The following is an 11,869-nucleotide window of genomic DNA, read 5'->3' as shown; positions in this document are numbered from 1 at the left end:
TGTAGTCCAAGTCTATGCCCCAACCACTGGTGCTGAAGAGGCTGAAGTTGACCGGTTCTAGGAAAGCCTACAACAATTTCTAGAATTAACACCAAAAAATGATGTCCTTATCATCATGGGGGATTGGAACGCTAAAGTAGGAAGCCAAAAGATAACCGGAATAACAGGCAAGTTTGGCCTTGGAGTACAAAATGAAGCAGGGTACAGGCTGGTAGAATTTTGTCAAGAGAAAAAGATGGTCATAGCAAACACACTTTTCCAACAACCCAAGAGACGACTCTATACATGGACATCACCAGACGGTCAACAAAGAAACCAGACTGACTATGTGCTCTGCAGCCAAAGATGGAGAAACTCTATACAGTCAGTAAAACTAGACCAGGAGCTGACTGGGGCTCAGATCATGAGCTTCTTGTTGCAAAATTTAGGCTTAAATTGAAGAAAGTCGGGAAAAGCACTAGGCCACTCAGGTATGACCTAAATCATATCCCTGTTGAATATACAGTAGAGGTGACAAATAGATTTAAGGAACTAGATCTGATAGACAGAGTGCCTGGAGAACTATGGACTGAGGTTCGCAACATTGTACAAGAGGTAGCAACTAAAGCCATCCCAAAGAAGAAATGCAAGAAAGCAAAATGGCTGTCTGAGGAAGCTTTACAAATAGCTGAGGAACGAAGGGAAGCGAAAGGCAAGGGAGAAAGATACACCCAATTGAATGCAGAATTCCAGAGAATAGCTAGAAGAGATAAGAATGTCTTCTTAAATGAACAGTGCAAAGAAATAGAACAATAGAATAGGAAGGACCAGAGATCTCTTCAAGAAAACTGGAGATATGAAGGGAACATTTCATGCAAAGATGGGCATGATAAAGGACCAAAATGGCAGGGACCTAACAGAGGCAGAAGAGATTAAGAAGAGGTGGCAAGATTACACAGAAGAACTACACAGGAAAGAGCTTAATGTCCCTGATAACCACAATGGGGTAGTGACTGACCTCGAGCCAGACATCCTGGAATGTGAAGTCAAATGGGCCTTAGGAAGTCTGAGCAACAACAAAGCTAGTGGAGGTGACAGTATTCCAGCTGAGCTATTCAAAATCTTAAAAGATGATGCAGTAAAAGTGCTACACTCAATATGCCAGCTAATTTGGAAAACTCAACAGTGGACACAGGATTGGAAAAGGTCAGTTTACATTCCCATCCCTAAGAAGGGCAATGCCAAAGAATGTTCAAAGGTCTAACGCACCATTGCACTCATTTCATATGCTAGCAAAGTTATGCTCAAAATCCCACAAGCTAGGCTCCAGCAGTATGTGGACCGAGAACTACCAGAAGTACAGGCAGGATTTCGAAGAGGAAGAGGAACTAGAAGATCAAATTGCCAACATACGCTAGATCATGGAGAAAGCTAGGGAGTTCCAGAAAAACATCTACTTCTGCTTCATTGACTATGCTAAAGTCTTTGATTGTGTGGATCACAACAAATTGTGGCAAGTTCTTAAAGAGATGGGAGTACCAGACTATCTTATTTGTCTCTTGAGAAACCCATATGCGGGTCAAGAAGCAACAGTGAGAACTGGACACGGAAACCCTGATTGGTTCAAAATTGAGAAGGGAGTTGGGCAAGGCTGTAAACTGTTGCCCTGCCTAACTTATATGCAGAGCACATCATGAGAAAGGCGGGGCTGGATGAATCACCAGTTGGAATTACTGGGTGAAATATCAACAACCTCAGATATGCAGATGATGCCTCTCTAACGGCAGAAAGTGAAGAGGAACTAAAGAGCCTCTTGATGCAGGTGAAGGAGGAGAGTGCAAAAGTTGGCTTAAAACTCAACATTAAGAAAACTATGATCATGGCATCCGGTCTTCTTACTTCCTGGCAAATAGATGGGGAAGAAATGGAGGTAGTGACAGATTTTTATTTTCCTGGGCTCCAAGATCACCGCAGATGGGGACTGCAGCCAAGATAGTAAAAGACGCTTGCTCCTGGGGAGGAAAGCTATGACAAATCTAGACAGCATACTAAAAAGCAGAGACATCACCCTGCCAACAAAAGTGCATATAGTCAAGGCTATGGTTTTCCCAGTTGCAATGTATGGCTGTGAAAGCTGGACCATAAGGAAGGTTGAGCACCAAAGGATTGAGGCCTTTGAATTGTGCTGCTGGTGGAGACTTCTGCGAATCCCTTGGACCGCAAGGCAATCAAACTGGTCAGTCCTAGAGGAAATCAACCCTGACTGCTCTTTAGAAGGTCAGATACTGAAGATGAAACTCAAATACTTTGGCCACCTAATGAGAAGGAAGGACTCCCTGGAGAAGAGCCTAATGCTGGGAACAATTGACGGCAAAAGAAGGAGGGGACGGCAGAGAATGAGGTGGCTGGATGGAGTCACTGAAGCAGTCGGAGTGAGCTTAAGTGGACTCCGGGGGATGGTGGAGGACAGGAAGTCCTGGAGGAGTGTTGTCCATAGGGTCGTGATGGGTCAGACATGACTTCGCAACTAACAACAACAACAACAAGGATTACCGTTATCAATGCTGCTGTTTTATTAACTTCAGGGCTTGCATTCAAATAGAGACAAATGCATGTGTAGATGTAAGAAAATATCACTTCAGACTTATTTTAAAGGTCCTTTAGACATTAATGGCAGAATTTCTTTTTAGTACTGGGCCATAATCAAGAATGACAGGACTGAATAGAAACATTTAGAGGCAGGGTGAAAGAGAGCTTGTCCCCAGTATACCTGGCACGACCATTTACAGCGCAATCGTCTACGTTTTTAATTAGAAATTTACTTAGACTTCCAGTCTAATAAAAGGGCACATGCAAGTTTGCACGTTTAGCGCATTAGGCTGCGAGACCATGTTTTAACTGGGAACTTCCCAGTTCACCTGCAATCCTATACATACCACCTTAAGCGCAATAGGGTTTCCTTTTAAGCAAGCATCACCTGCTTGTACTACACGTTCTCAACCCGACCTGCTGAAACAAGGCGGGCCCCCTTAATAGGGCAAATCCAACTCTAGCGACTTTTTGAAAAGATCGTTAAGAGGCGAGGGCCACGTTGTTCAAGGCAGCCGCGGTGCATCCTACACGCGCTCAGGCAGCACCGGCGAGGGCTTCATGCGTCAGCGGCAGCCTCTTCTTCCCAGCAAGGGCACCGGAGGCCGCCCGGCTCCGAGGAAGAGCCGGGTCCTTTCCTTGTTGCTGTCCCCGCCTTCGGCTCCTCCCTCCTGGGCCCCATTTCCTTTTCCACGCGCTGCCTCCAGCCACGAGGCCCGGCCCGGCCCGGCCCGGCCTTACACAATCCTCGCCACCCGCACCCCCGTCCTTTCCAACCCCAAATACCTTGCGCTTCTTGCCGTTGCCGGACTCCAGCGCGGTCTCGGACTCCATGGGGGTCTCCGGCTCACAGTCTTCGTCGCCTCGGTAGTCTGGCCGGGGGGCTGCGGGCATCTCTTGGGGCTCTTCGCCGCTGAGGTGGTGAGAAAAGCGGCTGCTGGCGGCCGAGGCCGGCGTGAAAGGGAATAACCCCGCCCTGGCGGCGCGCAGGAGGAAGTGAGGCGGCGCATGGCGCGGAGAGGCAGGTCCGCCGCGGGCCCCGCTCAGCCAACAGGGGGAGCGAGCGGAGAAGCGGGCGCAGGGCGGGAGGCGGCGGCAGCTCTCGAGAGGGCCGGCGAGCGCGGCCCGGGCGAGGAGGCCCAGCGCCGGCATCACGGCCCGCGGCCGCGCCAGGCCGCAGCGCCACCATCCCATGCTCCCCCGAGCAGCACCGGCACCGACTGGCGCCGCCCGCAGCGCAGCCCCGCCCCACGGCAGGCGCGGGCTGCGGCGCCCGCTTCTCCTTGGGCGGGCGGGCGCAAGGGAGGCGCAAAGCCGCGGACTTCGCTTGCCGTTAGCAGCGTGCAAAGGGTTGCCTTCTTACGGACGGGCTCTGGGTGAGCGTTGCGGGAAAAGCGGCCAGCCTTGTGGAACTTTAAAAACTGAACTGAATGTGGCCCGAGGCTTTCGGACTGGAGTCATACTATTTATCACGTGTATAGCCTGCTTTTCTCCTCGTGCAAAGAACTCATGGTGGCAGTTTATGCGATCTTCCTACTGTATCCTCAGAACCAATGTGCGCTAGAATAAATGCAAGAATTATAGTTGTGAACAGTGTCAACAATGTCGTGCACAATGTGTTAATCCCGAAGTTTGCATTTCTGCTCTTCGATTTGGGATAGCCATCCCTGATGTTGGGCTTCTAATTAACGTGTTCTCACACAAGTCCTCCCCATCCCAAACTATTTTCCACACCTGGCATTGGAATCTAAATAGGCTCCCAACTTTTGCCAGGTTGTAGTTTGCCATCTATACATGCAGTATAACTACTGCTGGGAAAACGGATTTTGGATTAGGGCACTAGTCAGTAATCCCAAATAAGTTTACCTGTAACTAAAATCCTACTAAAAATCCATAGAATTTGCATTTGATCATGGAAAATACTGATCTGAAATACGCACCTATTCAGCATATTCATAGCTGCTACAGTCCACCCTTTCAGTCCAGCTGATTCAGAAATAGGCATAGTAGTTTCTTCCAAAGTCTCTCAGTATTCTTACTTTCAGTGGATGCCAATTTTGTTAAGGGAAGCTGCAGGAACACTGCTTGTCTGGTGAAAAATTCAGAACAGAATGACAGGGAGGCAAAAATTGCCTCTGTCAGTCTTTATACCAAGCATTAAATGATCAGAAGCTAAACTCTTATGACTGAGGGTGCAAATCTACAGGATTGCAGCCCTTAGTCTATTTTTTGCAATACAATAATTACACAAACAAAATATTAGAAAATGATACAAACATTTATTACAAAAGTTTCATACATATGAGAATATAATTATCTTACCTACTTTCAGACATTTAATTGGTAAAGGAGCAATCCTATGGCCTCCAGACCCAGGATGCTTTAAATTTCCAAAATTCCAGGTCAGAGATAGTGGTCCAACCTTGGAACAGGGAATTTGTGATCCACCTGTACCTGGTGTGGAAAAAAGCACACCTGCTGCCTCTTTGAGGCTAGAAGCACAACCTGGAAAGGAGAAAAAAGGAGCATATTGCGGAGGCAAGGGGAGAGGTAAGCAAGATACAAGCAGCCTCTTTTTCTCCCCTTCCAAAATCCTTTCATTAGATGGGCAAAAATACAGAGGAGGAGGTCAGAAAGCTCAGGAGCCACACCTCCTGCCTTGCACAGGATGATCGGTTGAGGGCTTAGCATCATTGAGGGCACAACTCATACTATGGCAACTTAAGTTGTTTACAGTATATACATACATATATTAACATATTTACAATGGAATTATCAAAACTTGTTAAGAAGAAAAAAGTTAAACATTCATGACTGGAGTCAACTGAAGCAAGGAGTTTCGTGTAAGGTTCTTTCCGCTCTGCAAAGTCTTCTCTATGCCCTCCAAATTCATGAGAAAGCTTCTTCTTTTCTTCAATCCATCCATGATGGCAGAATTAGCAGAAGCCATACTTTGTGTTCTAGAACAATTATTTTATAAAACAAGATTCACTAAGAAGCCTATTGATCCATATTCAGCTATTCAGAATAACTGATTTCCCAAGAAAGTAAATCATGATATGTCCTTGTGATTCCCTTGTGTTTTCATTCTCTGTATTACGTTGTCTGACTTGAATCCTGCTTCTTGCCTCTCTGCCTCTTGCCTTGCTCTGGGCTGTTCCTGCTTCCATCCTTGTCTCTAGTCTGACCCTGATTCCCAGGTATCTGCACCCATCCTACCTGACCTTGCTTTGCGAGCTGTGACTGTCTTTCTGAAACTTGACCTCTGGTTTGTGATATCTTGGAATGTTTTTGCTTGGATTTGTCATCTCTCTGGCTTGGACGCTGGAGTGTTGAACAAAATGTCTCTTGCTTCTGGCCCTCTGAACCTGTTGCAGGACATCACCCTGCACCTGCACCCTGGTCCAGGTGTTTCAGCCTCAGATGCCTGCTGCCCATGGCCCAGAACTTACACTTTCCTTGCAGAGCTTTATACCTTATTTAGCTTCCAGAAAATATTTAAATATGTAGTCTATGTTTTCCAGAAAGAAGCACATAAACCCTTAACAGAACTGCATTCTTTTAAAATTAGCCAATACTTAGAGAATATGAATTATATCATCTTCCCAAAGATAATTGTCACTTGTCATAGTAGGGAAATATGTGTTGACAGGCCAAATTCTCATAATTCATGGATAGGTTTCTAATACCTTCAGTGAATTACAAAGGATTGCAAATGTGATTTCCAGTTCTTTTTCATACTAAACTTTCCATTACCATTCTCCCTGATCCAGAATGGTATATTGAAATCAACAAGTCTTGTATCTCTCCATTTCTCATTTCCTAAGGCTACCTTTGCTACTTCCTGGAATGGCTCCCTCCCATCCTTCCATCATGGTCAGGAAATCGTACACTCGCAGCAGGTTGCTGCAGCCTATACCTCACTTTCACACCTACTAGAGAGTTTGCTGAACTTCCACGTTCTAGGATCTCTTGTCTGGCCTTTTCTTGCCTTGACATAGAATCAAATGTTCTAGTCTCTGTGCTGTTCCTGAGCAACAAAATCAACTGTACAATAATAGCACTGATTATTCCTTCCACCTGCTATTCTGCAATAGAAGTATTTGCCCTCCAATACCTAAGCTTGTCTTAACAATTACTTTTTTAGGTTCTTTACAGTATTTGGACAATATTTCATAACAAAAACATATTTTTGTCCATGACCATGCTTTTACAAAACCAAGTTAGAATGATCCAGGCAAAGTTATCCAAGATTTCTGTTGGACTTGCCACTAATGCATTCAATGGGAACAAAAAGAGAAAAAGTAGTATTTCATTATAGGATTATGCCATAATGGAGCAATCTTGTGAGGTCCAAAGCCTGTAAGAACAGATAGGCTTTTCTGCCAACAGGCAGAAAGCTTTCTCTCAATACACATCCCTCGAAGGCTATATTTTGTAAAAAGTGTCAATGTGACAGTGTGCATCAGAAATATTACTCTAAGATTTCTGCTTACCTGGGGGAATCTATTCCACTATCGCCTGTTATGCTATGGCCTCCCGTTCCTTCCAAGTGATTTTGCTCTTGTTGGACCTTCTGATCCAGAACTGGAACATCATTTGTATCATCAAATGCCTGTTGCTTTTCCATTAGATCTGTCTTGATTTCCCAGTCTTTTGGTGACAGTGCCAAGGATGCTAATTTCCCACCTGCTTCATTTACTGAATTCTGCCAAATTCTGGTCTCTGTCTGACGCACATCACAGAAATCAAACACGTTGGTTTCAGCAGTATTGGATATCTGCCTATTATTATACAGATCCTCATTCCCTTCAATGTTTTTGTACGCATATTGAGGTATTGGATGACATACACAACTTTTTCCTCCAAGGTTTATCTTTGGATACTCCTTTAAACTATCCTGTGATTTAGTAACATCAAGTAATTTGTTTTCTTCAGGACTGCATATATCAACTTTTTCCATATCTGTTCTATGCCCTTGGAAGTAAGAATTAGAACTTCCATGTCCGAGTACTTCAGTACGAAATTCTTGTTTTATGTTACTCCACTCCCCTGTATCTGAAGAACTGAAAGGGAGTTGGCTGGATTTCAACTTGGACATCTCCATATGTTGTTCTTGATTATCAGCATCAAGATACAGAAAACTACAGGCATCAACATCATCCTCTTTCTGATACTGAGTCTCTTCATCATAAGTCAATCCATCATATTGTGGGTTAATGGACTGAAGCCATTTGCTAGCATTTTCAGAGTTCAGTTTGTTCCTTAAATCGTTACTTTGTCCTTGGGAAACAGTATTTTCAGACTGTTTAAACTGATGAGCAGCATTTGTGTCACTGAGAAGATAAACATTTTTAAGCTGATCTGAATTTTGACTCAGCAATTCATATATGCTATCTTGATCCCACTGGTGGGTTTCACTAGAATTCTGGGGAAAGCTTTTCTCTGCTCCTTCATCTGTGAGTACAGCATGAGCATCAGAAACTACCTGGATCTCCACCATACTTTTGGGGTTAGTTCCTCTGTGCAAATAATGTTTACAAGCTGCACTTTCTCTCAGGTATCTGTATTTGCCATCTGTTTCTAAAACCCAGTACTGAGGATAATCCACCTGCTGCTTTTTGTCATCCCCAGCATCACATTTGACAGGGAGTGATTGCTTAGCTTCAAAGTCCATAGATCTTGAGGAATCCAAAGACTGGGATCTTGGAAAATTTCTCTCTGATCTAGGAGCTCTGGACTTTGCATCACTGTTTTTCTGACTTTTATGTCCTCTTGTTAACTTATTCTTTCTATATGGAATATCTTGAAATGGATTATCAATTTCTTTTTTGTATATAAAGTGAGAAGTAATATCAGTTGCATCCTTGCACAATTGCTTATTGAAAGCTATAGCATCACTTGTAGCACAAGCCAATGGATTTTCAACAAGGTTTTCCAGTTTGCCTTGAGCTGGGATTAGTTTTTCAGTTTTAAATTTTCTGTGTGATTTACCCATTTGTTTTTCTTTGTTGGACTGCACTTTCCTCCGATGCTTTACCCCTTTATTTTCTTTTCGTTGGGAGCACCCTTTGGAAAAATGCTTGTGCTTTATCATTAGCACTTCTGTAGAAGTTCCTTTATTGATATATTTCTTCTGCTCCTCGATTTTCTGCATCAGCATGGTATGCTTACTTAAATTGTCCACAGTCAGCACAGGATTGATGCGCTTGATAATTTCATGTTCAACATCACGTGGAATGTTATCCAAATTATCTTCATCCCTTACTGGCCATTCTTCAGGAGGAAACTGGGCAGAAAATGAGGAGTGTACTTTTTTAGGTTTGTGTTTTTTGGTGTTGCGCCAGAAAAGGCTAAGACCAAATTTTTTAACCTTTTCCTTTTCCTTCATTGAATGTACAGAGCGAGCGGTTTCGCAAGAATGATTGCCAACAAGCATATCAGTGGCTGGAATATGAACCGAAAGTCTAGATTGACAAGAGTCTTTTTGACTTTTTCCATTAGGGTCATGACTGACTAACCGCTGAGGTCTTTGTTCATTCATTCCAATTTGATCAGAGAAACAGTGACAGGATCTACAATGGGATACAACAGGCAAATTATCTTGGATAAGTTCTGTAGCATCCTCCATGCTTACAAGGTATGTGACAGAAGGCTCCAGAGGGCAATTCTCTGCTAGAAGGACCTTTTTGTTGCTCTTCATAGAATTATTAGAAATAAAATAAGTATTTGGGGTCACTATGAAGTATCCTTCCCCGGTGTGGTATATCTTCCGTTCTTTAATTAGCATTCCAAGCGTGCTGTAGACAGTATCATGTGTAGGAGTTGCAATGCCTAGAATAATAAGGGCATAAATATATTATGATCCACTTGTGTAACACTCAGGGTGCAAAGCAATTTAAATCCTTATGTTCTTGCTCAGGACAAATTTGTGGGCTGAGCCAGTATTACAACATTGCCTTATACAGATTTGCTCAGACCTAAATCACAGTGTACATACAGCCCTAATCTCTTTATAAATGGGAGAATGGGGCTAAGAGATAATTAATTGTTCATAAGCGCTAGAATTCATGGCCACATGGAGATTACCTCTTCTGAATCATAAGATAAAGGTCTCTATCCCCTGAAATACCACCAGGAATATCTGTACTTTTAAACAGATTGCTAGAACAAATAGAGAATAAAATATGTACCCCCAAAATCTAAGATCTGAGGCACACAGACTCAGTTTTAAGAACATCCCACTGAAAAGGCAAACTTCATAAATGTAGTTAGGACACGTGGCCCCATCATTAGGCAGAGTGAGGTAACTCCTTTGATGATCAAATAAAAGGTAGCAAACTTGTACTTAACCTGTTGTTTTTCCATGGGGAATTAATTCAGATTTTCTGACTAGGGCACAATATTATCTTCAGTTGGCTGTGGGCATAATTTATTTAAATACAAGTGACTTGTGCAACTTGTACGTTATACTCTACAAATAACCAAATAAATAAGGCTTTTAAAGGACAAAAAAGCCACAATTCATTTTGTTGTTGTACACAAATCAATAAAGTAAAACTGGAGGAAAGTGCTCCTCGAAACCTTTGGGACAGAAAGCTTTTTGTTTAAATACTGGGTAGGTTCAGGCAGGATTTTAAACTCAGGGTGGCCTTCATGCCACAGGACACGGCAGGATCACTGAGTTAATGGCAGCTGCCCAGCAGCTGTCATCTGCTTCCCGTCTTATGCTCCTGCAGCCGAAGTGTGGGGTGGGAAATCCAGGGAGCAGCTCAGCCAGCTGCCCATCCACCATGCTGCTCGGCTGGACAGTGGGGAAGTATCTCCCTGCACCTTGGCAAGGGGGCAAGTGCCCCTCCAGGTCACTGCCATGCGCAGTGGCTCATCCCCGCCCTTACCTGCTTTAATACCCATATACAGATCTAAGCCCAGGGTCCTCCATACAGTAAGTCATGGGTGGGCAACTGGAGAGTCTGGGGGCCATTTAAAGTGCCATATATGGAATGTGCGTGGGGTTCAAAACAAAACTTAGAATTGTTTTGGTGGGGGTGTCCCTTAGTTTCATAGGGTGGTAGAGGCCACACCAGGGGTTGCAGGGGCCACATACAAACTGCCTGTTGCCCACCCCTGCATTCTGTGAATTCACTTCCCAAGTGTGGGTCCTTATGTAACTGCAAATGGATGGTGTCACGCATGCAGAGGAAAATGGTATCAGCAGGCCTGGAGGACTCCCAAGGTTTGCAGAAGTACTGAAACACTGTAAACACAATGCAGAATTCAATGTGACTGTTAAGTGGAAAAAGGGGGCTGGAATGGGTCTCTGGGGAAAGGGCATGGCTGGCTTGTTGGGACCCTTAACAGAAGAGCCGCACACCACAGCATTTTATTGCAGATCCCACTTGTATTCCATGGATATAGGCATGCGTCTTCCTTCCAATTAGACGGGCGTCTTCCTTTAATGCTTATGGCACAATGTTTTTTCACAGTTGGACAACAGAGGTCATCACATGCACATTAGAACCATGAAAAGGTTGCAATGAAAACAATGGTCATTTCCTTTTAGGATGCTTTCAGATGGGAAGTCATTTGGAGCATGAGACTTGATGACACACTGTACAGTTATTATCTCAGCTGCCCTTGTAAAAAGGTTGCCAAGCGTATCAGGTCACTGGAGTCCCAAATGTATTCCATGAAACGTCTACCTCCACTTAAAGTTGTAGGGAGCCAGTGCCCTTAGTGGGACAAAAGGGGCTTAGTATTCTTTAACAGTGCATCAAGAATGAGAAGTCTTAACCAGTGAATTTGCACTGTCTTTAACAATTTATTAATGAAAAATTTGGGGTGCTGCTCCTGGGCATGGGCTGGAGTGCAGGCTGAATTTGACACCCTTGTCTTACAACAACTCTATAAGGTAGTTTCACTTTACTATCCTTATATAATAGATGCAGGGGGAATGAAAACTATAACAACTTGTCCTAATCAATTTCTTAGGGAACCAAAGTTCAATTTGGATGCCAGGAAGTACGACAGTTAGGATCCCTAGGGTATGGAATGGCCTTCCACAGAAGGTGGCTGGAGCCCCATCGGGGAGGGTGTTTGCGGATAGGCTGGACATGCAAATGGTAGGCATGTCATGAGTGGAGCCAGCTGAAGTTGAGGGTCAGACTAGATGGCCTGGGAGACCCCTTCTGTCACTGTTCCCTTTCTATGTTTCTAAATTAAGTACAGAGACAAAACCTGAACCAGGGCCTTGGTGGCCAACAGCTGAGCCTCCGATCCATTACACTACATTAGCTGTACT

The 11,869-nt window shown here is 44.1% G+C and overlaps 2 protein-coding genes across 3 annotated transcripts in view; both read right to left on the bottom strand.

Annotated features, from left to right (window-relative positions):
- The window catches only part of DDX21 (DExD-box helicase 21), a 23,928-nt gene extending 20,193 nt beyond the window's left edge, over positions 1-3,735 (bottom strand). Inside the window, exon 1 of the mRNA XM_044420463.1 lies at positions 3,355-3,735. Coding sequence (XP_044276398.1) covers positions 3,355-3,720 — 366 coding nt within the window. The 5' untranslated portion in view covers positions 3,721-3,735. The remainder of the gene's footprint in view (positions 1-3,354) is intronic.
- Positions 3,736-4,846: 1,111 nt separating this feature from the next.
- The window catches only part of STOX1 (storkhead box 1), a 48,879-nt gene continuing 41,856 nt past the window's right edge, over positions 4,847-11,869 (bottom strand). For both annotated transcript variants that reach the window (XM_044420461.1, XM_044420462.1), the window contains 2 exons: positions 7,065-9,402; positions 4,847-5,528 (listed from right to left, as the gene is read on the bottom strand). In XM_044420461.1, coding sequence (XP_044276396.1) covers positions 5,369-5,528; positions 7,065-9,402 — 2,498 coding nt within the window. In that variant the 3' untranslated portion in view covers positions 4,847-5,368. The remainder of the gene's footprint in view (positions 5,529-7,064; positions 9,403-11,869) is intronic.

Source organism: Varanus komodoensis, unplaced genomic scaffold, assembly GCF_004798865.1.
Source record: "Varanus komodoensis strain SLA01 unplaced genomic scaffold, ASM479886v1 scaffold11, whole genome shotgun sequence".
Taxonomy (NCBI): Eukaryota; Metazoa; Chordata; class Lepidosauria; order Squamata; family Varanidae; genus Varanus; species Varanus komodoensis.
Note: the sequence above shows the minus strand (reverse complement) of the source record. Positions and strands in the feature narration are given on the sequence as shown.